Source organism: Girardinichthys multiradiatus, chromosome 8 (assembly GCF_021462225.1).
Source record: "Girardinichthys multiradiatus isolate DD_20200921_A chromosome 8, DD_fGirMul_XY1, whole genome shotgun sequence".
Taxonomy (NCBI): Eukaryota; Metazoa; Chordata; class Actinopteri; order Cyprinodontiformes; family Goodeidae; genus Girardinichthys; species Girardinichthys multiradiatus.
Window position 1 is genome coordinate 701,767 of NC_061801.1, and position 26,554 is coordinate 728,320.

Sequence of the window (26,554 nt, forward strand, 5' to 3'; positions counted from 1 at the left end):
GACAGTATATGTTCATGTCAGGGCCAGTTAGTGGTCATTAGCTTGGGAATCTTCTCGATGAGAAATTTCCAGATAAAAACAAATTCTAAAGTTGCCTGAATATGTCTAGGCTGAACTTGTTTTATATTTGCTTTAAACATGAAAGTTTTTCCTACATGTTTGATGCTGTTTATTAGACATCTAAACATTGCTCTGTTCTGTCAGAAAAAGGGGTATGACTGAGATAAAACTCAAGACCTCATAATTACTAATACACCATCTTTACTGTTGCAAAACCATTGATGATTTTTCTAAAATAATTCCAATTAAATTTAACCTGCCTTAGAGAAGTTCTGTTGTTATCAATCCGATTCTCATTATTTTCACTTTTAAATAAACAAAATAACTGAAGCTGTCTTTGAATTTTGGTTTATGGTTATTAACATTTTTGCATGATTTATATACTTTTTAATGAACCTTTTGAAGTTTTTGAAGTCTAAACTTGGACATTTTCTTACACCAGGTCTACATTTATTAAAACCTAGAAGAAAATTAGGATGAGAAACAGACTCAACTCTGACTCATGTCCAAATGAGATCTACATGTAGCCTTAACCTTTACATCAGCTCTGTTGCTCAGTGTATTCAATAGGCTCTGACACAAACTTTCAACTTTCTGCTCTCCCTGTCTTCCTGTTTGTCCTGCAGATGTTTGCATGTGTGAATCGGAGCTGGGATCCCCCGGCTGGAGGGAACCTCTGGACTGTGTTCGAGCTTCAGAGCTGTGCAACCAGAACAGTCAGTGCAGCTCACGCTATCGGATCATGCGCCAGTGTCTGTCTGGCGGGGACAAGGAGCGCAGTACCATGCTGCCCTCCAGGGAGTGCCAGGGGGCGCTGGAGGTATTGCAGGACTCGCCGCTGTATGACTGCCGCTGCAAGAGGGGCATGAAAAAGGAGCTGCAGTGTCTGCAGAACTACTGGAGCATCCACATGGGTCTGACTGAAGGTGAGCCTCTCACACAGTGAAGCCAGTTTGGAGCTAATTAGCCTTCCTGCTGCTTGTTGATTATTTGTTTTACAGTTTTAGTCTGCGAGTTGGTACATCCTTTCTGTGAAAGCTCCACATTTACTGAGGTCAAAGATTCTCTGTACAGATTGGTGTGTGGGAGCCTGGTTGCTATTGCCTGAAGAAAAAAGAGGGAATAGGATATTCTTACTTTTGTTTTATGTTGAACTGCAAGCCCTTTCTACGTCAGGATGAGTGTTAAAACCCGTTTGAGAACTGCTGAAAGTATGGGAATGTTTCTATAGAGACAGATCAGACTGACAGCAAACACAGGACCCCTATAGAAGAAAGTGAAGAGGGTCTCTGTAAGCTGCCACTCATAACTGCAGGAGCACTACAGTGACATATCAGCTATTTGTTGGACCTAAAACAAAACAATTGAGGCTTTGTCATCATTGCAGTGTTTTCAGTCACCTAGCTTATTCCTGAGGCTGGTCCTGTACTCTGCTTATGTGTGTCAACACCACCCACACTAACTCAGACACAAACACATGCGCGGCCTGTCGACTGGCCTAGTTTGAGTCTCAGCCATGGCAGAGCTCATTAAGAGCCTCTCTCTTTGTTCCCTGTTCCACTGAGGATGCCTCTGTGCTGCCAACAGTCCTCACACACAAACACACACAGGAACACATCAGTGGGCTGGTAGAGGCACATGCACACACACAACCTGCACTGAACTAACATACAGAAACATCACCACTCAGACTCAGAAGTCTGAAACAGCTTCAATGACTCAGAGTATGGTACATTCAAGAGTTGTAGCACTTGATACACATTCATATGGTGCAGTAATAATGAGTGAGTGTTGCTTTTGTACAGTGTGTTTGTGTGTTTTAGGAGAACAGCACATCCTGGCGTTTTTACTCTTACTATGTTAACACAGTGATGTGCTTTGGGTTTTGTGATGTGTGTGTGTGTGTAAACTTTGGGGAAGGGGGTTCGGGGGATTTGTACAATGTATGTGATTCAGACTGAAAATAAAAACTTGGTTTAAATCCAGTGGCAGCTGGAGTATCACATGGGCAGTTCCTGTCTCTACAATCCCAGTGGTGTTTTTGAACTAGGTGTATTCATAGATACAGTATACAGAATAACACACTTTTCTATCTAGAAAAAACACAAATTTAGCACAAAAAGTATGAAAGTTTGTGTTTGGTTGAATTTCATTTACCTGTTGGAAATCATTTTTATTTCCCCCTAAATGGTGCAATATTTCTTGCTGTAGTGTACGGTTTGGCAAATTGTTACTTTGCCAATATGTCTTGTTTCCTCAAACTTTAAATGACACCAAACAGGAGTCAACAGCAGAATAAGCTGTTTGGCTTTGGCAAAAGGGATTTCGCAACTTTTTTCCGGATGTAGCCCACATACTCACTTCTGATGCTCAATCCACAAATGTATTTTCTTATAAATGTGAAAGGAAAATAAATATTCCAACAGAATTAAATTTATTTCCAAGAAACATTGTTATGACAAAGAAATAATCAACCCAACAGAAATGTTTTTTCTTTTTGTGCTAAGTATATTTGCACAACAATCCTACCAATTCCATTCTGTGCAAACAATAACGGTTTAATTAACTGTGTAATTGCTTTACACAATTACACATTATAATTAGTCAATTAACAGCTTTTAGAATTACCTGTGTTAACACACTTGGTTCTGTTCTTCAAATAAGACCTGAACTAGTTTAATCCGGTACCACAAATACCTACTTGGTGCTGTAAATGAGATATTAAAGTATTGTGAACCACACTATCAAAGGCAGCGGTTAGGGCAAGCAGAACAGGAATTATAAGTTCATCATAATCATTTGCCATTAGGATGTCCTTAAAAACTCTTACCAAGACAGATTCTGTGCTGTGCTGAATTTCAAACCCAGAGTGAAAAAACTCCTATATAATTGTCATCTAAAAAGAGCTTAACTTGAGACAACTTTCTCTAAGATTTTAGAAAAAATTGACAGCTTTGAGATAGGCCAGTAGTTTGCTAAAACTGTTTGGTGGAGGCCAGGTTTCTTAAATAGAGGCTGTAATACAACATGCTTAAAACTTACAAGGACAATACCTGACAACAAACTGCTGTTTACAGCAGAGAGGATCACCTGCTTCATGCTAGTGAAAACCTCTGTAAAAAACTGAGGGGAGACATGATGGCAGGAATAGCCTGATGGCTTGTGTCCGACTACATCATTTAATGTGGTCCGAGCCACTGGTCAAATTGGATCAAACAACCAGACAAGTAAACAAGCAAGAGGGGTCTCAAGCAGGGACGGAGATGAGGCCTCTTGTAAATGGTAAATGGACTGAACTTATATAGCGCTTTTCCAGTCATACAGACCGCTCAAAGCGCTTTACACTAGAGCCACATTCACCCAATCGCACTCACTAACGCTCACACATTCATACAACGATACGCAGGCAACTTGAGGTTAAGTGACTTGCCCAGGGGCAGGAGGAAGCTGGGATCGAACCCACAACCTTCTGATTACAAGATGACTACTCTTACTACTGAGCCACAGTCACCTTGTGGTAACAACCTATATATAAATAAATTGCAAAAAGTTACTACATACCTACCACGAGAGCAGGTTCTGGGACCTTAAGAACAGTGTCAATAATTTTAAATAACATAAATGGATCATTTTAATGAAACACAATAATGTTGAATGTTTACATGTAGCTTCTTTGACAATGTTCTGAAAATGATAGCAGCAGTTTTTCAGGATGTGAAATGAAACAATGCTTATGACAGCTTATCCTTTTTCCACCGCTTTCAGCTCTGCAGCACTCTGCAGTCTGGCAGTGTGCGTTATTTCATTTAACCAGGGTTCAGCTCTGGCTTTAGGCTGCATGATTTTCATAGGAGCTACAGAGTCCAGGGTAGTCCTGCAGAAAACGTCAAGGTCAGTCACAGACAACCAATGAGAGAGGACAAGGTCCAATGTGTGTCTATGTTCAGATGTGGGACCAGTCACCCACTGCACCAGGTTAAAAGAGCCTGTGAGGATGAGAAAGTCGTTCACCAGCAGCTTCTCTGGACAACATCAAAATCACAAGTATAAGGACATTATAATAGTCAGTCCATATCCCTGATTGGAAATCAGAAACGTCATTTGAAAAGTCTGTATTATGTTTAGGAGTGTGGTAAATGACAGCACACAGCAATGGATTAAAGTGACTCACCTTGAGTTTGAGTGGAGATTAGCAATACAAGCTGACAAAAATATCTTTGTTATGATTTTATGCATTTAGATACTGAAGAAACATGTTTACAAACAGACACTTTATAACACTCATTTTGGGCCACTGCTTGTGTTGTGTTCTGTGCCAGAGCTAATACACTACAAATACCAGCATCTTTCACCACATTCTAAATATGTGACAGCCATATAGGATATAATATTTGGGTCGGTTTGGCTTGGTCCAACTGTCCTAGTTTGGACTTCAAGGGGTGTTCCTGTGTTTTTCAGACTGGGAACTTGGGGAATCTGGCCTCTGAGTGCAATGACACACAATCTACTTGAAATGAGTGAATTCTGCTTTTTATTTAATGTACAACCACATATGTTAAAGTTCAATTTAATTCATTTCAGTTTATTTATATTGCGCTACTTCACAACACATGTTGGAGATGATGGTGGACTTTTGGAGACCCCCCCTCATCATCCTCAACAACACTGTGTCGGCTCTGGACCACTTCTGGTTTTGAAGAACCACCATTTCTCGAAACCTGAGATGGTCCTATAAATTTACAATGTTTGGAAAAAGGCCCATCAGAGTCTGTACTTCCTGAGGCAACTCAAGAAGTACAACCTTCCACGGGAGCTGCTGGTCATCTTCTACACTGCCACAATTCAGTCTGTCCTGTCTTCATCCATCTCAGTGTGGTTTGGCTCATCTACAAAACAGGACAGGTCCAGATTGCAATGAACAATCAGGTCTGCAGAGAGAATCATCAGGGCTGACCTTCCCTCCATCCTGGACTTATACAAGTCTAGTGTCAGGAATGACGGGCAGGCATGAGCAAAAAAACAAGACATGATTTGAGAACAAGACATAAGCATGAGAAATGTTTCCGCAACGACTAACTGAACAGGTGTGTATATATGGAGCATGGTACAGGTGGAAAACAAAACTGATTAACATGGTGCAGGTGAACCGAATAAACTTAATTGACAGACAGAACAAAATGTGGCTGCGGCAAAAACAGAGACTCTAATATACAAATAAAACATGAACAAGACTAAACAATGACCAGAAAAACAACAAACAAAAGCATGACCCAAAACGTGAGCAGTGAAAAACATATAAGGAAAAAACCTGAAACCAAAAAACCCCAAATCATAACAGGTACATACATTCCAATTAGTGCAGTCAGATTGAGTTTATTATTTAAATTGGTTGAAAGGTTTTTCTATCTAGCATTCACTCCTCTTGGATGAGGATGTAGCGAGAGATAGCAGTTGCTTGCATTGAGTTTGAAGCAATCCCTCACACTGATGTAGCAACAGTGGAGAGGAAAACTGTCCTTTAACAGGAAGAAACCTCCAGCAGAACCAGAACCTAGCTCAGTGTGAACGGCCATCTGCCACGACCGACTGGGTGTTTGAGAGAACAGAGCAGAGACACAAAGAGAACAAAGAAGCACTGATCCAGGAGTACTTTCTATGGGAAAGAAAAGTAAAACATTAATGGTTATAGCTCCTTTAGTGGCTTCATCTAGGAGAGAAAGACAGCTAAGCAGATTAACTCTGAGCCAGTTTTCAAGGTTAGAGTATGAAGAAGAGCAAATAAGGTTAGTCACAGTAAAAGCTCTGCCATCCTAATATACAGCTTGTCTGTAGAAGTAGAACATTAAGTTGTTGTCAGCAGCAGCTCACCTGATGTCCCCCTCCAGGAAGGTGCCACAGCTAAACACAGAGCCAGGTCAGATGTAGCTTCTAGGAAGATAACAAACAGAGAGAACATAAAGTTAAAAGCTGAAATAACAGCAAATAATGCAAAATTGGAGAGTAGTATCAGAATTTAGCAGAAGGGAAAGTGGTCATTATGTCCTCCAGCAGCCTAAGCCTATAGCAGCATAACTACAGAGATAGGTCAGGATAAACTAAGCCACCCTGACTATAAGCTTTGTCAAAAAGGAAAGTTTTAAGCCTAGCCTTAAAAGTAGACAGGGTGTCTGCCTCACAGACCAAAATTAGGAGCTGGTTCCATAGGAGAGGAGCCTGATAACTAAAGGATCTGCCATTAGTAAACCTGCAGTCTGAGAACGAAGTGCTCTTTTAGGAATATATGGAACAATCAGATCCCTGATGTATGATGGAGCTAGATCATTAAGGGCTTTGTATGCAGGAAGGAGAATTTTAAATTGTACTCTGGATTTAACAGGGAGCTAATGACGGGAAGCTAAAATAGGAGAAATACAATCTCTCTTTTAAATTTTCAACAGAACTATTGCTGCAGCATTTTGAATCGGCTGAAGGCTTTTAACTTACTTTTTGTGGACATCCTGACAATAAAAAAATGACAAAGGTCCAGTAACAAATGCATTGACTAGTTTTTCAGTGTCAGTCCTGGACAGGATATTTCTAATTTTGGCAATGTTCCAGAGGTGAAACACAGAAATCCTAGAAACCTGTTTAATATGAGATAACACCAAGGTTGTATACTTTAATACTGGAGTCCGCTTTAATATCATTAACATTAATTGATTGAATAAGCAGTTTCTTTTTATTTAAAGACTTCGGTCCAAAGACTACAACTTCTGTCTTGTCTAACTTTAGAAGCAGAAAATTCTTCCAAGTTTTTATGTCTTCAAGACATACCTGTAGTCTATCCAGCAGGTTAAGCTCATCAGGATTTATGGATAAATAAAGCTTAGTATCGTCAGCATTACAGTGGAAATTTATCCCATGCTGCCTGATAACTTTACCTATTGGAAGCACATACACTACTGGTTTTAGATACACTCTCTCATTAAATGGGTCTCTGTATTTTTATGACTATTTACTTAAATTCTCACCAAAGGCAACAAAACTTTGAATGAACACACATGGGATCATATAGGAAACAAAAAAACTGTGAAATCACTTGAAACAGTTTTATATTCTTCAAAATAGCCCCCCATTCATTTACTTTATTTACTGGTTTGCTCTCTTGGCATTCTGTCCATGAGCTTCATCAGGTGGTCACCTGAAATAGTTTTCTAAAGAGTCTTGAAAGAACTTCCCAGAAGTTCATTGAGAGACAGCAAAAGGTTAATATTTCAGTCATCACAGGAAAGGGTGGTTACTTTAAAGAATCTTAAATATAAAACATATTTAAAGTTCTTTTACAATGTTTTGTTTGCTACATAATGCCATATGTGTTCATTCACAGTTTTAATTCATTCAGTGAGAATCTACGTACAAATAAATAGTAAATAGTCATAAACATAACGAAAACCATTAAATGAGAAAGGCGTTCTAAAACCGGTAGGGTATATAGTAAAGAGAATTGACCTAAGCACTGAACCCTGTGGTACTTCTCGAGTAACCCTGGAGTTTGAAGATGATTTATCATTTACATATCCATTTACTAAGGATATTAGTAAATATTAGATATTTATTAATCATATCTAAAATGGGGCTGGTAATCAACGGGAACACTTCCTTAAATAATTTGGTTGGGATTGGGTCTAATTTACAAGTTGAAGGTTTAGATGAAGCTAATATATTTGATTACTCAGGAAGCTTCACAGGATCAAAACAGTCCAAACACAGATCATGTTCTACAGTTACCTCCAATGCTGTCTCACCTACTGAGGATGAAGTAATCATGTTCGGGAGTATGCAAATGATTTTATTTTTAATAGAATTCATTTTCTTTAAAAAGAATCCCATAAAGTCATGACTGCTGAGAGCTAAGGGAATTGAGGGTTCAACAGAGCTACGACTCTGTGTTTAGCCCCGCTTTCAGCAAGTTTAGCAACTGTACTAAAATACATCTAGGATTATTATTATTCTGTCGTATTAATGAGTGATAACATTTTTAATCACTTGTAAATTTATATCAGTATTATGGATGGGATTATATAACAGTTTTTTTTCACTATTGTTTAATAAGCAGTAGCATTCCTCCTCTAAGGTAGACATGCTGAATCTACTGGTTGACATCTGGAATAAGGAGGTGCAATATGCTTAGATGTTTTCTCTGGTGCATTACTTCTTTACATGAAATGGTTCATGGAGCTTTATACCATAAATGCTTACCATTCTTTCATACTTCGCTTTGTGCTTTCCATCTGTAATTTTTCCTGCAAATATAAAGAACAACATCCTACAGCCTGAAAAACAAACAGAAAAATGTATTGTGTAGGAAAAACTTGTACTCGTACTCGTCGTCTTCCGCTTATCCGGGACCGAGTCGCGGGGGCAGCAGACTCAGCAGAGACGCCCAGACGTCCCTCTCTCCAGACACCTCCTCCAGCTCCTCCAGGGGGAGCCCAAGGCGTTCCCAGGCCAGCCGAGAGACATAGTCCCTCCAGCGTGTCCTGGGCCGTCCCCTGGGCCTCCACCCGGTGGGACTTGCCTGGAACACCTCCTGAGGAAGGCGTCCAGGAGGCATCCGGTATAGATGCCCGAGCCACCTCAACTGGCTCCTCTCGATGTGGAGGAGCAGCGGCTCTACTTCGAGCCCCTCCCGGATGGCCGAGCTCCTCACCCTATCTCTAAGGGAGTGCCCGGCCACCCCACGGAGGAAGCTCATTTCAGCCGCTTGTATCCAGGATCTCGTTCTTTCGGTCATGACCCAAAGTTCATGGCCATAGGTGAGAGTAGGAACGTAGACCGACCGGTAAATTGAGAGCTTTGCTTTTCGGCTCAGCTCTCTCTTCACCACAACGGACCGGCACAGTGCCCCCATAACTGTGGCAGCCACACCGATCCGTCTGTTGATCTCCCGCTCCATTCTTCCCTCACTCGTGAACAAGACCCTGAGATACTTAAACTCCTCTACTTGAGGCAGGAACTCCCCTCCAACCTGAAGAGGACAAGCCCCCCTTTTCCGGTCGGGTACCATGGCCTCGGACTTGGAGGAGCTGATCCTCATCCCAGCCGCTTCACACTCGGCTGCGAACCGCCACAGCGCATGCTGTAGGTCTTGACTAGAGGGGGCCAGCAGGACCACGTCATCCGCAAAAAGAAGAGACGAAATCCACTGGTCCCCAAACCAGACCTCCTGCGCCTAGAAATCCTGTCCATAAAAGTTATAAACAGGACCGGTGACAAAGGGCAGCCCTGCCGGAGTCCAACATGCACCGGGAACAGGTCCGACTTAGTGCCGGCAATGCAGACCAAACTCCTGCTCTGCTCGTACAGGGACCGGATGGCCACTAATAAAGGGCCCCTAATAAAGGGCCCCCGATTCCATACTCCTGGAGCACTCTCCACCGCCTCAGGAGTCCCACAAGCCAACCACAGCCGATAGGACTCCTTCTTCAGCTTGACAGCATCCCTTACTGCCGGTGTCCACCACCGGGTTCCGGGATTGACGCCGCGACAGGCACCGCAGACCTTACGGCCGCAGCTACGGGCAGCAGCATCGACAATAGATGCGGAGAACATGGTCCACTCGGACTCTATGTCTCCAACATCCCCCGGGATCTGGTCGAAGCTCTCCCGGAGGTGGGAGTTGAATACATCCCTGGCTGAGGGCTCCGCCAGGCGTTCCCAGCAGACCCTCACTATGCGCTTGGGCCTGCCAAGTCTGTCCGGGTTTCTCCTCCTCCAGCGGATCCAATTCACCACCAGGTGGTGATCAGTGGACAGCTCAGCCCCTCTCTTCACCCGAATGTCCAAAACATGCGGCCGAAGGTCTGATGATATGACAACAAAGTCGATCATCGACCTCCTGCCTGGGGTGTCCTGGTGCCAAGTGCACTGATGGACACCCTTATGTTTGAACATGGTGTTCGTTATGGACAATCCATGACTAGCACAGAAGTCCAATAACAAAACACCACTCGGATTCAGATCGGGGAGGCCATTCCTCCCGATCACGCCTCTCCAGGTGTCACTGTCGTTCCCCACGTGGATATTGAACTCCCCGAGCAGAATAATGGAGTCCCCGGGAGGGGCACTATCCAGCACCCCCGATAGGGACGCCAAGAAGGCCGGGTACTCTGCACTACCACTCGGCCCGTAGGCTGAAATGATAGTCAGAGACCTCTCCCCAACCCGAAGGCGACCCTCTCATCCACTGGGGTAAACCCCAACACGAGACGGCTGAGCTGGGGGGCAACAAGCAAACCCACACCAGCCCGCCGCCTCTCCCCGTGGGCCACTCCAGAGTAGAAGAGAGTTCAACCCCTCTCAAGGAGATGGGTTCCAGAGCCCACGCTGTGCGTGGAGGCGAGCCCGACTATTTCTAGTCGATATCTCTCGACCTCCCGCACAAGCTCAGGCTCCTTCCCCCCCAGCGAGGTGACATTCCACGTCCCTAGAGCCATCCTAAGCATCCGGGGATCGGGCCGCTGAGGTCTCCACCTTCGTCCGCCACCCAATCCTCTTTGCACCGGTCCCTCACGGTTCCCCCTGCAGGTGGTGGGCCCACTGGGAGATGGCTTCGCGTCTCTCATGCGGGCTTGACCCGGCTGGGTCCCGCGAGGAGCAACCCGGCCACCAGGCGCTCTCTGACGAGTCACGACCCCAGGCCTGGCTCCGCCGTACCAGGCGACGTCACGTGCCTCAATATTTTGGTCCTCATGAGGGATTCTTGAACCACTCTTTGTCTGACCCATCACCTAGAGCCTGTTTGCCATGTTTGCCATGGGAGACCCTACCAGGGAAAAAACTTGATAGAGAAACACAATATTCTGTAGGAGAGAGAACAGTGCAAAGCATCTGCAAGAATGTATTCACACATTTAACAAGGCACACCAAAGGAAGAAACCTTCAGGGTGACAGCAAACATAAAAAAATGCATGAAGCAGAAATCATGAAACACCTTTACAGTAACACTTCTTTTACACAAATAAGCAGCATGAAACCAAAGTCTATCACTCGGTTTGATAAAACCTACATAATTAATTAAACTTTGTTTGGGGCACTTTTTATACCACTGTGTGTGATTCAAAGTACTAACAGGTGACTGAAACATGCAAATAGAAATGAACTGATTTTCTAGGTCCCTTCTGATTTAGTGTCATTCCCATGTGTCATTTTCTGTTATTTTTTCTCAGTCCCTTTAGAATTTAAATGCCAACTGTGAGTTTGGTATAGAAAGGACTAAGCCATATTGCACATCAACTTATACAGCCTCTCTTTCTCTTTCACTTACTGAATGTCTTAAACCAATGTGTAATTGATATATATATATATATATATATATATATATATATATATATATATATATATACACACATGTCACTTCGACCAGCGGATCGTTCTTTGTGCGGGAAGGAGGCGAGGCAACAGAATGCAGTTGAGATGGCTTTTATTTGAAACTGCAGGTCACATTTTTCTACTCACACTGTGAACAAAGAAGCTGGCTTTCTACTTTAGGGTAGTTCCAACACTCATACCAGCTAAAGGGGTGACACAATAAAACAAGAAATTGTTTACCGCAATAATTCACCCCACCTAACACAAAACAATAAATGATACCAATAAACATTTACATTCATGCAAATCATTAGACTAAACTAATCTACAATCAATCAAAAAATTAGATTTAACTTAATCTAACTCTGCAGAGCACCTCCCCTCTTAGTTGACAATGGTATGCTCCACCCTACCAAGGAGACACACCCAAAGGTAAGACTCAACAACTAAACTGACACTTCCCCACATTCCCCCTGTCCAAGAAAGATGGCTAGTCCTTCTGCCTGAAAGAATGTTTAAATAATTATCACTATAACTGAAATAAAACTAAACAAACAACATTTGTTCTATAAATAAATATAATATCAATCACTTATAGGGATGGAGCCCCTAATCTCTAATACGCATATTAGACTCTTTCATTTGGTGCAACCATTTCAGCGCCCTATGATCTGTTTCAAGGGTAAAATGGCGCCCCAACAAATAGTACCACAGTGACTCCACAGCCCACTTAACTGCAAGGCATTCTTTTTCAACTGTGGAATACCTAGTCCCTCAGTCTTGAAGCTTCCTGCTGAGAAAAACAACGGGATGTCTCTCACCATCAATGTCCTGCATCAGCACTGCACCCAGGCCTATTCCAGAGGCATCAGTTTGCAGTAGAAAGGGGCCATCAAAGTCTGGACTGTAGAGAACAGAGTCACTGGAGATCGCAGACTTCAGGTCCTTGAAAGCTTTATCACACTCCTCGGTCCACTTGACTTTATTTGGCGCAGAGACCTTTGTTAAATCTGTCAGAACAGCAGCCCTCTCAGCAAAATGGGGAACGAACTTACTATACCACCCCACTAACCCAACAAAAGCACGGACCTTCCTTTTGGTTGTAGGTATTGGGTATGCCCAAATAGTTTCCACTTTTCCCACTTGAGGTCTAACCTGTCCATCTCCCACCACATAGCCCAAGTACTCTACCTGCCTCTGAGCCAACTTACACTTGTGGGGGTTAATGGTAAGGCCTGTGGATCTGATAAGCTGTAAAACATGCTGCAAATGATGAACATGCTCCTCCCATGTCTGGCTGAAAATCACCATGTCATCCAGGTACGCCGCCACAAAGTCAGATGCCTCCCTCAGCACCTGGTCCATGAGGCACTGAAACGTAGCTGGTGCCCCCTGCAGGCCAAAGGGCATCACCTTAAACTGGAAAACCCCGAAAGGTGTTTTAAACACAGTCAACTCTTTCGCGTCTAATGCCAGGGCCAGTTGCCAGTATCCCTTGCTGAGGTCTAGTGTGGTAATAAAGTTACACTTCCCAACTCTCTCCAAATGTTCATCAATGCAAGGCATTGGATTGGGGTCAAATTTAGAAACACTATTGAGGTATCTAAAATCAATACAAAATCTTAAAGTGCTATCCTTTTTTGGTACTAACACTACTGGACTGCACCATTCACTCACCGAGGGCTCAATGATCCCCAGCTCCAACATAAACTGTATCTCATTCTGGAGTTGTGGGACAAGACATTCTGGAACCCTGTAGAACTTCTTACGAGGTGCGGCATCATCTCTAAGGTGAACCCGGTGTTGTATCAAGCTTGTGAACCCGAGTTTTTCCTGAAACAGCTCTGGATCCAAAAGGGGGTTTATGTCCTGCTGCTGAGACGGCTGGAGATGAGAGAGAGAAATTGAGACTGGTACAGAGCCACAGAATAGCTCGTATTCCTCTTCATCATCCACCACACGCACAAAGAGTTGGGGCAAAACAGTCTCTGCACGCTCCTCACTCTGCAGTAGATCCTGGTGAGATAAGTGACGCAGATGACATAGTAAACTGTTGTGGTGACGTGTGGTATTGTTTCAGAAAATTAATATGGAAGGTTTGATATTTCTTCTTCCTCTCAGGCATACAGGTCCTTCTCAAAATATTAGCATATTGTGATAAAGTTCATTATTTTCCATAATGTCATGATGAAAATTTAACATTCATATATTTTAGATTCATTGCACACTAACTGAAATAATTCAGGTCTTTTATTGTCTTAATACGGATGATTTTGGCATACAGCTCATGAAAACCCAAAATTCCTATCTCACAAAATTAGCATATTTCATCCGACCAATAAAAGAAAAGTGTTTTTAATACAAAAAACGTCAACCTTCAAATAATCATGTACAGTTATGCACTCAATACTTGGTCGGGAATCCTTTGGGAGAAATGACTGCTTCAATGCGGCGTGGCATGGAGGCAATCAGCCTGTGGCACTGCTGAGGTCTTATGGAGGCCCAGGATGCTTCGATAGCGGCCTTTAGCTCATCCAGAGTGTTGGGTCTTGAGTCTCTCAACGTTCTCTTCACAATATCCCACAGATTCTCTATGGGGTTCAGGTCAGGAGAGTTGGCAGGCCAATTGAGCACAGTGATACCATGGTCAGTAAACCATTTACCAGTGGTTTTGGCACTGTGAGCAGGTGCCAGGTCGTGCTGAAAAATGAAATCTTCATCTCCATAAAGCTTTTCAGCAGATGGAAGCATGAAGTGCTCCAAAATCTCCTGATAGCTAGCTGCATTGACCCTGCCCTTGATAAAACACAGTGGACCAACACCAGCAGCTGACACGGCACCCCAGACCATCACTGACTGTGGGTACTTGACACTGGACTTCTGGCATTTTGGCATTTCCTTCTCCCCAGTCTTCCTCCAGACTCTGGCACCTTGATTTCCGAATGACATGCAGAATTTGCTTTCATCCGAAAAAAGTACTTTGGACCACTGAGCAACAGTCCAGTGCTGCTTCTCTGTAGCCCAGGTCTGGGGAATGCGGCACCTGTAGCCCATTTCCTGCACACGCCTGTGCACGGTGGCTCTGGATGTTTCTACTCCAGACTCAGTCCACTGCTTCCGCAGGTCCCCCAAGGTCTGGAATCGGCCCTTCTCCACAATCTTCCTCAAGGTCCGGTCACCTCTTCTCGTTGTACAGCGTTTTCTGCCACACTTTTTCCTTCCCACAGACTTCCCACTGAGGTGCCTTGATACAGCACTCTGGGAACAGCCAATTCGTTCAGAAATGTCTTTCTGTGTCTTACCCTCTTGCTTGAGGGTGTCAATAATGGCCTTCTGGACAGCAGTCAGGTCAGCAGTCTTACCTATGATTGGGGTTTTGAGTGATGAACCAGGCTGGGAGTTTTAAAGGCCTCAGGAATCTTTTGCAGGTGTTTAGAGTTAACTCGTTGATTCAGATGATTAGGTTCATAGCTCATTTAGAGACCCTTTTAATGATATGCTAATTTTGTGAGATAGGAATTTTGGGTTTTCATGAGCTGTATGCCAAAATCATCCGTATTAAGACAATAAAAGACCTGAAATATTTCAGTTAGTGTGCAATGAATCTAAAATATATGAATGTTAAATTTTCATCATGACATTATGGAAAATAATGAACTTTATCACAATATGCTAATATTTTGAGAAGGACCTGTATACAGTTCATAATTAAGCTTCCCTACACATTGTGTGACCTCATACGGGCCCTGCCATTTCGCGAAGAGCTTATTGTCACGGGTAGGGAGCAACAACAACACTTGCTGTCCAGGATAAAAACTCCTCTCCCTGGCATTTTTATCATACCAGGTTTTTTGTTTAGTTTGAGCTGCCTTCATGTGGTGACGTGCCAACACAGCCATTTGTTCCAGTTTCTCTCTCATTTTTATCACATAGGACACCACATGTTCACCCGATGGACTTGGGATCTCCCATTGTTCTTTAAGAAGATCCAACGGCCCCCTCGCCTATCTAGTAGCATAATCACAGATAATCAGAATGTAGCTGTTACCGGAGGAGCTTTTCTCCAGGGGACCTACCACATCCATTCCTATCCTTTCAAATGGTGTTTCTATGATAGGCAATGGCTGTAGATGAGCTCTAGAAACACCTCTGTTTGCAGTCAACTGATATGTGTGACAAGAAGAGCAGAACTGTTGTACTTGTGTATACATGCCTGGCCACACAAACTGTCTTGCTATTCTACGGAGAGATTTCTGGAACCCAAGGTACCCCGCCCAAGGAACTGAATGACCGAGTTCCATCACTTTTCCCCTCCACTGCTGTGGTAGAGCAATGGCTTCTGATTCCCCTTTAACCTGATAAAGGACACCGTTCCTCACCACATAAGTTGCATCTTCCAGGGCATTTATTTTCCCTTGCTTCTTCCCCTCAGCTTCAGTGACCTTATCAAACCATGGTTTTAATGTTGGGCTGATCTCTGATAGGCAGAAACATCTGAAGGAATATCAAAGTCAAATAAAGAGCAGGGTTTCGTCTTTTCACCCACCTCCCTTCTGACCGTACCCATAAACCTATCCCTTCTCCTATCAGCTCTGGATTTAAATGGCTTTCCCGGGCCCACCTCCAATTCCACATCATAGAATGGTAATTCTTGAAGTGGGTTCCATGCCTTCTGGGCTCTAGAAGTGACCAAGCTACAGATAGGGGAAAAAGGTTCTGCTTCTGTCCTTGTGGGGACATTTTTCTGCAAGAGTGCAGTGTCCTGAGTCTTGACCTGTGGTTCCTCATTGCTATTAGGGAGAGTCAAAGATTAAGCTTCTGCGGCTGACACTAAACTAGTCAAATGTGGGAACATCCAAACCCAAAATGACAGCATACGGCAGCCTTGGAGCTAATGCTACAGGTAATAAAAAGGTTTGACCTCCTATAGTTAAATAAATCTCAGCTACAGGATACTCCATTTCATCACTGTGAATACAACTTATTTTTGTCTTAACCTCAGTCCAAAGCTCTCTTGACACCAGGCTAGAAAGATCCACAGATTTGAAACTTCCTGTATCAATCTCAAACTGTATCCTGCTAAGGATAAAGTGGGAAATATGATTTTTTTCCCCTCTACTTACCTAATGTGGCCTCTTTTCTCATCTAACAAGGGCAGCGCCTGTGAGCGGGCAGCAAAGCCTCGGTGACCCGTCCCCCCATTGTCTTGTGTCATGATGTATGTTTGGATGGGTTGTACTGGAATTCTAATTTCCCCTCGGGGATCAATAAAGTATCTTTGAATTGAATTGAATTGAATCTAATAAAGCTGTTTCACGTTGACCGTTTACGAGCACCGGGACTGTGTGAGCAAGTTCCTGGGCCGGGAATGGGGAAGATGGTCTAGGGACCAAACACAGAAGGGAGGGCTCACTCCTTGTTGTGGAGGGACATGTATAATGTGTATGACCTATCCTGTTACACTTAAAACACCTTACATCTTGTTTTGAGGAGGAATAATTCTTAGCAGGATTGGGTTTAGCTACAGAAAAGGACTTAGTAGTGGGATAACTCCTAGTCTGACCCATAACACCACCCTTTCCACCCCCGTCAGACATATTTCTTCCTGTAGGGAAGTGATTACGCCCAAAATTGGTTCCCGTCCTTGCTGACAAGAAGACTTCTGCCAAACTTGCAGCCTCCTCTGCTGACTTTGGGGCTCGTTCTTGGATCCACACCTCCAATCTGGATTCACCATCCTCAGAAACTGCTCCATGATCATCAATTCTGAAATGTCCTTCACTGATGACTTCTCCGGTTTGACCCACTTATACAACAGGTCCTTGAGTTGAACATAAAGTTATTTTGGTGTCTCATCCTGATGAACGTCCAGGGATCGAAACCTCCTTCTATAGGTGTCGACCGTTATCTCATATTTGGTCAATATAGCATCTTTCACCTTGTCATAAACGTGAGAATGTGAAAGGTCCATCAGAACATAAGCACTACGTGCTTTCCCAGTCAGTAGTGGAACCAGACGAACTGCCCACTCTTCTTTAGGCCAATGACAGACCTTAGCCATCCTCTCGAAAGTTGTTAAAAAGTCCTCAACATCATCTTCAGAAGTCAGTGGAAGCAGCTTTGGCTCCCTCTGCGCAGCTGATAGCTGGTAGGTCATCTCACCTTGTCCGTCATCATGGCCGTCTCCTTCACAATCATGAGTGTGAGGACCCTCCCCCACCCTGTCGCCATCATACTGTCGTTCCTCTTTCAATTCCTCCACATACGCCTGGAGTTGTCGAAACTGATGTTGTAAAGCCTTCCATCTCACCTCTTGGTGCTCTGCTTCCTTCTCAATCTGCTGGTCTCGAGCTGTTTGAGACTGCATCAGTGATTTGACAAGACTGGCCAGCTGATCCAGTTTGTCATCAGCGCTAGCTCCAGTAGCAGCCTCCGCCCCACTCGCGGCTACAGTACTCTCTGGACTCCCAGATTCATTAGTTCTTTTCCCACCTCTTGTCATCATTGCCTCATTATTCCTCCACTATCCCACTCCTGACACCACATGTCACTTCGACCGGCGGATCGTTCTTCGTGCGGGAAGGAGGCGAGGCAACAGAATGCAGTTGAGATGGCTTTTATTTGATACTGCAGGTCACATTTTTCTACTCACACCGTGAACAAAGAAGCTGGCTTTCTACTTTAGGGTAGTTCCAACACTCATACCAGCTAAAGGGGTGAAAACATAAAACAAGAAATGGTTTACCGCAATAATTCACCCCACCTAACACAAAACAATAAATGATACCAATAAACATTTACATTCATGCAAATCATTAAACTAAACTAATCTACAAACAATCAAATTAGATTTAACTTAATCTAACTCTGCAGAGCACCTCCCCTCTTAGTTGACAATGGTATGCTCCACCCTACCAAGGAGACACACCCAAAGGTAAGACTCAACAACTAACCTGACACTTCCCCACATTCCCCCTGTCCAAGAAAGATGGCTAGTCCTTCTGCCTGAAAGAATGTTTAAATAATTATCACTATAACTGAAATAAAACTAAACAAACAACATTTGTTGTATAAATAAATATAATATCAATCACTAATAGGGATGGAGCCCCTAATCTCCATCACAATACATATATATGTTTGTTCAATAAAAAAAATGTTACAGTATAATATAACAGCTTTTTGACCTTAACCCTTTTCATACCCACTCATCTGAACATGTTAAAAATGCATTTACCTGTTTTTTATGCTACATACATGCAGATAAATACACACTGATCAAAATCAGCAGATGGGAGCAATTGTCTGGCCCCTTTAAACACCATACATCTCCCCCATTATTTTATAATAACAGACACCTAGGAGTACAGGTCAACTTGGATTTTAGAATTATCTAAAACTGAAATTACCATTAAAATGTAATTAAAGTGCTATTAAAAAGGTAATAAGTCAGTGAAAGAGCCACCATGATTTCTAAGTAAATTTAATTTGTGGCATATTTAAAATTCCTGACAAAACTTTAACGAAAATGCTTTAGTGATGTCCGTCCCCCTGCAGCCTCCAGCTGCAAAACCATTCCTGTACAGCTGGAAATGATATGGTACTCTGAATAAAAAGTGTTCCTTTAATTTTTCTCAGCAGTGTATTATGAGTTCTACTACTACTACTAAAATACTATACTATAATTATATAATATAATACTATAATAATAATAATAATTGTTATTGTTGTTATTATTATTATTAATATTATTATTATTATATATTAACAATGATAGACAGAATAAAAATATATTACTTATGCTGTTTGTGCAATAACTTCAAATATCTATAGATGTTTTTTACTTTTTCTAGGCATTTTAAATAAAATGCTGTTTATAACTAGAATACATCTGCACGAAATATTCACAGTTTAACCCCAACACCTTCTAATTACTGTGAATTATTGAGAGAAGTAAATATCAGTCCTCTATATTGTGTTAATGTTATGATTCTGGCACGTCTGCTCTACCCTGTCTCCCTGGCTGCAATCAGCAGATTAGATGCACCTGGTGGCTGCTGCAGTGTATTGCAATCTGTGTCATGCCAAGCACCTGTGTCTTCCCTGATATATACTGACTCTGACCAGCAGACGGTGCCAGATATCCAGCGTTCCTTCCTGTCTGATCATTGTTTCTTGACCTTGCCTTGCCTTTTGGATTTATGCCTCTGCCTGCTCCCTGTCGGACTATTTGGATTTTGGTTGTCGACCTTGTTTCCTACATCTGGTTTATGCCTCTGCTTGCCTGACGTCTCTTGTTCCGATCGTTGACCCTTTTTCTGTCCTTGGATTATTGAGCTAGCCTAGCCCTCAGATTATTCAGTCTGGAGTCACTTCTTACATGTGCTGTGGAGATCACTGCCTGCCACCCACTGAGGTTTCCCCTCTGGGTTTCAAGTTCCACTCAAGACAAAAGCAGGTTAGTGACTTTTCTGATCCCTGCAAAATCTGGAGAAGACTATAAGTCACTAATCCCTCTTTTTGCCTCAGTGATTCCTGGAAGCTGTGAGTGAGGAGTGTTACCTGTGTGACGTTTTCCTGTGGCTGAATAAACCTTTTAAACTTTCAGTACTGTGTCTGGCTGAATCTTGGGTCTGCCTGTTTCTGATTCATAGCAGTTAATACTTATCAGTTTGTAACCCTAAAACACATTTTAATTAAACCTATTTGTAAAAAACATTCAGAATCAACTTTATTTGTCAAGACTGTGAGCACAAACAAGGAATTTCAATTTGCTTTCAAGCGCTCGCAAGATAAACACATAAAAGTATAAAAATACAAACTACACTCATTCTTTCTGCATATCTTCCTGCTGCTACATCTAGGAGTATTTTAAATGATGATAAGTCTATAAAAAACAAATTAATCTGTTCAGGTGCCTTTGCACATTGCAGAATGAGCAACAGCGTTGGTGCTCATGCCAGGGAGAAACAAGAATCCACATGTTCAATGCACACCAAAGCCTTAAAACCAGGGAGTTTAACAAAAATGTGAACATGGCCGATGACAGAAGAAGGACCAATTTTACATTGTGGAGAGAAGAAAATGAAAATAACACAGGAGAGATCAGAAGGGTCAGATCAGATGTGTGTGAATGGGAGAGGTGTCAGGAGCTGAGATCAAAGCTCAATTTATCTTTTACCTGATTCCTGTTCATTAACTGACAGAATAGTGTCTCAGAGGGAAGATGACCCAGTATAATTCTATATAAACCACCTCATGTGTAGACCGTTTGTTCCTCTGATGGAGGTTTGAACGGCATCCAGGAAACCAGACTTTTTATCCATTTGGTTGTAGAAAACGATTGTGCTCAAGAAATCTTTCTCAATTCATTATCATTATCATTCATTACACACAGTTGCTTTGCTGATAAAAACTTTTAAGCTGATGTATGGAGATTGTGTGTCTGCTTTCCCCATACAGATCCAGTACTTTGCCACTGAAGAGTGTTGTTTGTATGTGATGCAATAAATCAGTTTGAATAAACCCAATTACTTTGCTTGCTTGATAGGTTCTACTTTAGACATGTCTGTACTTAATAGAAAGAAAATACAAGTTCATGACAGGGTTCTATAAGCTGGTGCTACAGACTGACCTTGATGTATGCCCTTTACAGGGCACAAGTATTTTTACGGATTTCATTAGGAGTAAAACAAATCAAAAAAGCAGATGGCAATTTAGATTTTCATGACTCAATACTAAATAAATAAATCTGAGCTAGCGAGAAGTACTGAGAGCTGGAGCTAACACAAGTTCTTTTGCAGGTCTTACAATTATGCCCTTTCTGTAGCCTTCAGCAGCTCTTTATCCCAGCAGGAAAGGCACAGTTGAAAGTAATTTCTGCTGCCGAGTCTTTCTCTATTCTTAGTGCTTGTTGATTTTCTCTCGTTATCATGTTAGAGGAGCCCTGATGTGTGAATGGTCCCATTTTCATCTTAACAGACTCCATTTGTGATTCAGAGACAGTTACTATTCTCCATCCAATCATCAATTGTCTGTCCCTGCTTTTCCTTGAGGGTTCATAGGTGCCTACCTCCAGGGGTGATTGGGCAAGAGGAGGGGTACATCCTGGACAGGTCACCAGTCCATCTCTAGACAACAGACTGACACAAAAGACAAACAACCATGCGCATACCTAGTCCTAAGGCAGGAGAGACACTAGTTTAGAGGCAGCAATGTGCATGTTTTTGCACTGTGGGAGGAAGCCGGAGTAGCTGGAGAGACCCCACACATACATGAATAGACAACATGCAAACTTCATGTAGAAAGACCCTGGTATGGACCTTATTTCTACAACTCATCAGTGCTAATAACTGCTCTACCTTACAGCCCAGTTTACAAATCTTAAACTAAACTGAGCCCTAGGCCTAACATAAACTCATGAAGAGATGCAGAGATTTGCAGCTCAGGTGTAAAAATCTGTCAACATGACTCCATGCACTCCACAAATCTGGCCTCTAGCCTTTCTTGAAGAGTGACAAAGTGAAAGCCATTGTTGAAAGAATCAATAAAAAGACCTTTCATAGTTCAACACAAGCCATGTTGGGGATACATCAACCATGTGGAAGGAGGTGCTCTAGTCAGAGGAGAACAAAATTGAACTTTTTGGCCTACACACAACAACGCTACGCATTCCCACAGCGATAGATGATGGTGGTTTCAGCATGCTGTGGGAATGCTTTGATTTAACAGGGACAGGGAGGCTGAGATGAAGGCCAGGTAGATTCAGATCAATACTGGGCAATTCTGTGACTGTCACAATAACAAGATATATAATAAGATTTATTTTATATGGGCAACTGAGATATCAGGTGATCACTACTAAAGTGGGCAATAATGAAAATCTACCATTACTAAAAAAGCTGATACTCATGAAAACAGAAAAAAAAACATGACATAATTAATTAATTAATTATAATTTCGTTGTACGATGAGCTAACCCCACCCTCCTACTCCCTATTTCTAAGGGGATTGCTCAGTCCAGCTCTCCATCCAACGGGTCCGGACTGTCCACAATAAATCTAGAATTTTATATGCCTTCTTTAATTAGTAATGCTTTTGCAGGGGTCAGTAACAGCTTAAAAGTCAGCAAAACTTAATAATTTGAATAATAGAAATAAATCAATCAACTTAACCTATCTTTCCCTAATGCTAAAACTGGTAAGGCTAAAGAGGCTTTGGAGACGGAGGCTCACCATGGATCTCAATGGAATGATTTCTTCAGTAGGCAACGAGTGATTGTCTTCTTGGGTGAAAGGCAAATCTTCAGTTCTCTTCCTTTAAGTGGACAGGTGCTGATGCTCGGGGTTTCGATGGTCAAGTTGGAAAAAAAAAATTATAATTTTAAATTTAAAAAACAGAAACTTTGTTGGCATATGTTTCAAAAGTTGGTAGCTTCCAGAAGTTGAATAGTCGAAGGAAACCTTTGTGGTGGAATTGAGGTTGGTTCAGGACTTCCAGAAGCCTGAAACTTAGAGCAAACATTTGTTCACTGACCAAGGTCACTTCAGTTGTCTTGGTAAAAATGCAACAGATGAAATTCAGATTCTCAATTTTGAGTTGCACCTCTTCTCAGGGGCTGCATCTCGGGTCTTCTGATTCATCTGTAGCTTCTTTCTCCGTCCGATCTTGTTTGCTGGTCTTCTGCGAGGAAACAACCCCGTTTCTTTCTTTGGCACAGTTTTTATAGTGCAGATAGCCTCACTGCTCATCCCCTGTTGCCGGGCAAGCTTTCCCATCATTCAGTTACGCGGTCGCCATGACTTTTCGGTGCTGTCTCCCAGCCTCCGTAGACAGAGTCGTAAACAGCCCGCAGCTGGCTTCCTGTGTTATGACTTCCGTCTGTTTTTCGGCCTTCACGACTCCCGCTCCCGCCCTGGTGCCATGACTTTTGCCTGTTTTTTGAACTTCAGACTGATGAAAAACAGTGTGCACCTGGCTTCTCGTTTCTCGCTTCCATGCTTGTTATGACTTGAGCTTGCTTGTTGACCTTCCATCCATTCCCAGTTCCCATGAAGTAGGCCCTCCTCTGCTCCACCCATCCTGATGTTATGACTCCGCCGCTTCTAGCTCACAGGTCATGGTGCCCTCCTTATCTGCTCAGCCTCAAGCTTTCTAACACAGTATTTCTCTGCTTCTTGCTCTCACACCAGTTACAGCTAAAACAAAAAACATCACTTCATTCTTTTTATTCATACATCACAATTGATTAACATTAACCCTCTTCATTATATTTAATAATTGTAGAAAGATAGAAAATCATCATACAATTTTCTTTGATTATACTTGTAGTTTTCTACTTTTGAAAAAGATAAGACAGCCACAGTTAATGTGTGACTCCATACAGGCCTCTTCAGTCATCAGTTCCAGAGTGCGAAGATATACTCATTTTACTGTTTAATAACATCTTATCCATTTAATGATCATTATTTATTTGATACTCTAATGATTAGGCTCCCATTTCATAATATGTGATTGTTGTTAAACTCAATCATAGTGATACACTTCTGCAAAACAAAGAAGAATTAAAACATACACCAAATGGGCCCCCCAGACTTCATAGCTTTAAAATGTTAACATTTACTGTTGTATATTTCATTGATCTAATTATGAGGGTTTAATTCATTTCTGCATGGATACATGGAAGGATCTCACCTCATTTGACAATCTTTCCACATGACCTTCAAGCCAACAATTTTTTTAGGTATTAAGCCTGACCAGATCAGAATGCCGATCAAATGCAGACATCTTACTGTGCTGCTGGCCAGCTCCTAAAGAGTTAGAGAAGAGCGTCAAGGAGATAAGTCACTCCCACTTAAATTGATTGGATGCACTCAGGACAAGGTTTTAATTCCTCTATGATACACAATCTACTGACAACAGTTAGAAAATTATAGCATGAAGAGGATCACAGTGCACACAAATGCCTTCTAGAAAGCTGTTTATCATCAGTGTGTAACTTTGTGTTTGTCAGTGACTGTAGCTGGGACAGGAGACAGGGTGGAGGGTTTGGGCTGATCTGCACAGGGATTGGTCTAAGTCTTCCCAAGAGGGCAATGATGAAAGGGCAAGAAGCAGGTGGCATCAGCAGTCATGAAAGCTCTCCTCTGGGCTTGCAGAGGTCCCTTCAGTGGGACCTACCAGGTGTACCGGTGAAATTAGTCATTTGCTTGCTGTTATCAACACTATAATAATAATATTAATAAAAATAACAATAATATATAGGCATTGCCCTGGGATTCTGATGGTTATACTCTTAAACAGAAATACTTAGACACGACTGTATTGTACTAAACGTTAAAATAAAAATATTAAATTGTTCATTGAAACCTATTTGAAATACAAGAACAGCTAGTACTCCTACGCCAGTTAGAGAGCGTGTTTGTATGCCACATGTTGATCTATTGTCTGTTAGTACAGCTTTTCCCTGCCCCGGCAGTTCCCCCAGTTCTTTACAGTTGTGCACATTCATCCGAAAGCAGATCCCGCCTCTGTCTCCAGCACCATACTTGATGTAGTCCAGAAACTGGAGTCCATCTCCCCGGATGCACTAAACCTTGTTTTAGGTGATTTTAACCATGTCTGTCTCAAAAAAACATGAAGACATTTTTATCAATATATCCCCTGTCCAACAAGATGGGACAAGACACTAGATCTATGTTATGGATCGGTAAAGGATGCTTATAAAGGTGTCCCACTCCCTCCTTTGGGCTCAGCTGACCATAACTGTGTGCATCTTCTGCCTTCTTATAAGACTGTTCTGAAGAGAACAAAATGCCTGAGACCAAGGATATGAAGGTCTGGACTTCTCTTTTTACAGGAATGTTTTAAGTGTACTGACTGGGACATGTTTAAACAATCATGTGGCTAGATTTAGACTCATGCTCTTATATTGCGTTTTGGGACATGGTTATCCCATGTAATCATGTTAAAATCTATCAAATAACAGACCATGATTACTAGATCAGTCAAGTCCTGCTTACAAAAGAAACCACTAGCCTTTAAACAAGGAATATTCTCTGAGCTGCACTCAGCCAGGGAAGAATCAAAACTTGAAATTCTGTAAGCAAAACAAAAGTACAAATCTGAACGGGACAAAATGGACACAAACAAACCTGGTCCAGCTTGGGCTATTATGAAAACTATTGCAGGCTATCAGAACCCACATACAGGTCCTTCTCAAAATATTAGCATATTGTGATAAAGTTCATTATTTTCCATAATGTCATGATGAAAATTTAACATTCATATATTTTAGATTCATTGCACACTAACTGAAATATTTCAGGTCTTTTATTGTCTTAATACGGATGATTTTGGCATACAGCTCATGAAAACCCAAAATTCCTATCTCACAAAATTAGCATATTTCATCCGACCAATAAAAGAAAAGTGTTTTTAATACAAAAAACGTCAACCTTCAAATAATCATGTACAGTTATGCACTCAATACTTGGTCAGGAATCCTTTTTCTATGTACTTTGAAAACATCTTTATTGTTTCTCTAAGCCCAGTCTGAAACTGTAGTGGCTTTGGTTCTCTCTGTAGGCAATGTGGCAGTTATGTTATGAGCTACTTAAATTGTCTAGATACTCATTTTGTGCTGTTGCTTTACCACAAGACTTGCTAAAGCTTGTAGCATGTTGCCATTAAACATTTGACAGGAGGAACACCTTAAAAAAAGAGTTATTCAGGTATCCAAGCAGTATGCTATTTGTACGACTCCCCAGTCAGTCATGGCAGATGGCCGCTCACACTGGTTCTGCTGGAGGTTTCTTCCTGTTAAAAGGGAGTTTTTCTTCCTACTGTCACTACATGCATGCTCAGTATGAGGGATTGCTGCAAAGTTAATGCAAGTGATTGCCCCCTGTTGCTACATACTCATCCAGGAGGAGTGAATAGACCAGTTTGTGAGATTGAAGGGTTGTGTGTCTAACCAGGTAGTCAGCAGCAGAGGAGCACCACAGGGGACTGTTCTCTCACGTTTCCTTTTCACTCAGTACACCTCTATGGGAAGAAACTTGTGCCATCAGAAACTGAATTTGAATTTCTCAGACTGAATCTGTATTTGGGTAATTTGAAATTAAATGCATTGGCTTGAACATGA

The 26,554-nt window shown here is 42.2% G+C and overlaps 1 protein-coding gene across 1 annotated transcript in view; it reads left to right on the top strand.

Annotated features, from left to right (window-relative positions):
- The window catches only part of gfra2b (GDNF family receptor alpha 2b), a 380,025-nt gene that overhangs the window by 23,108 nt on the left and 330,363 nt on the right, over positions 1-26,554 (top strand). Inside the window, exon 2 of the mRNA XM_047373569.1 lies at positions 687-986. Coding sequence (XP_047229525.1) covers positions 687-986 — 300 coding nt within the window. The remainder of the gene's footprint in view (positions 1-686; positions 987-26,554) is intronic.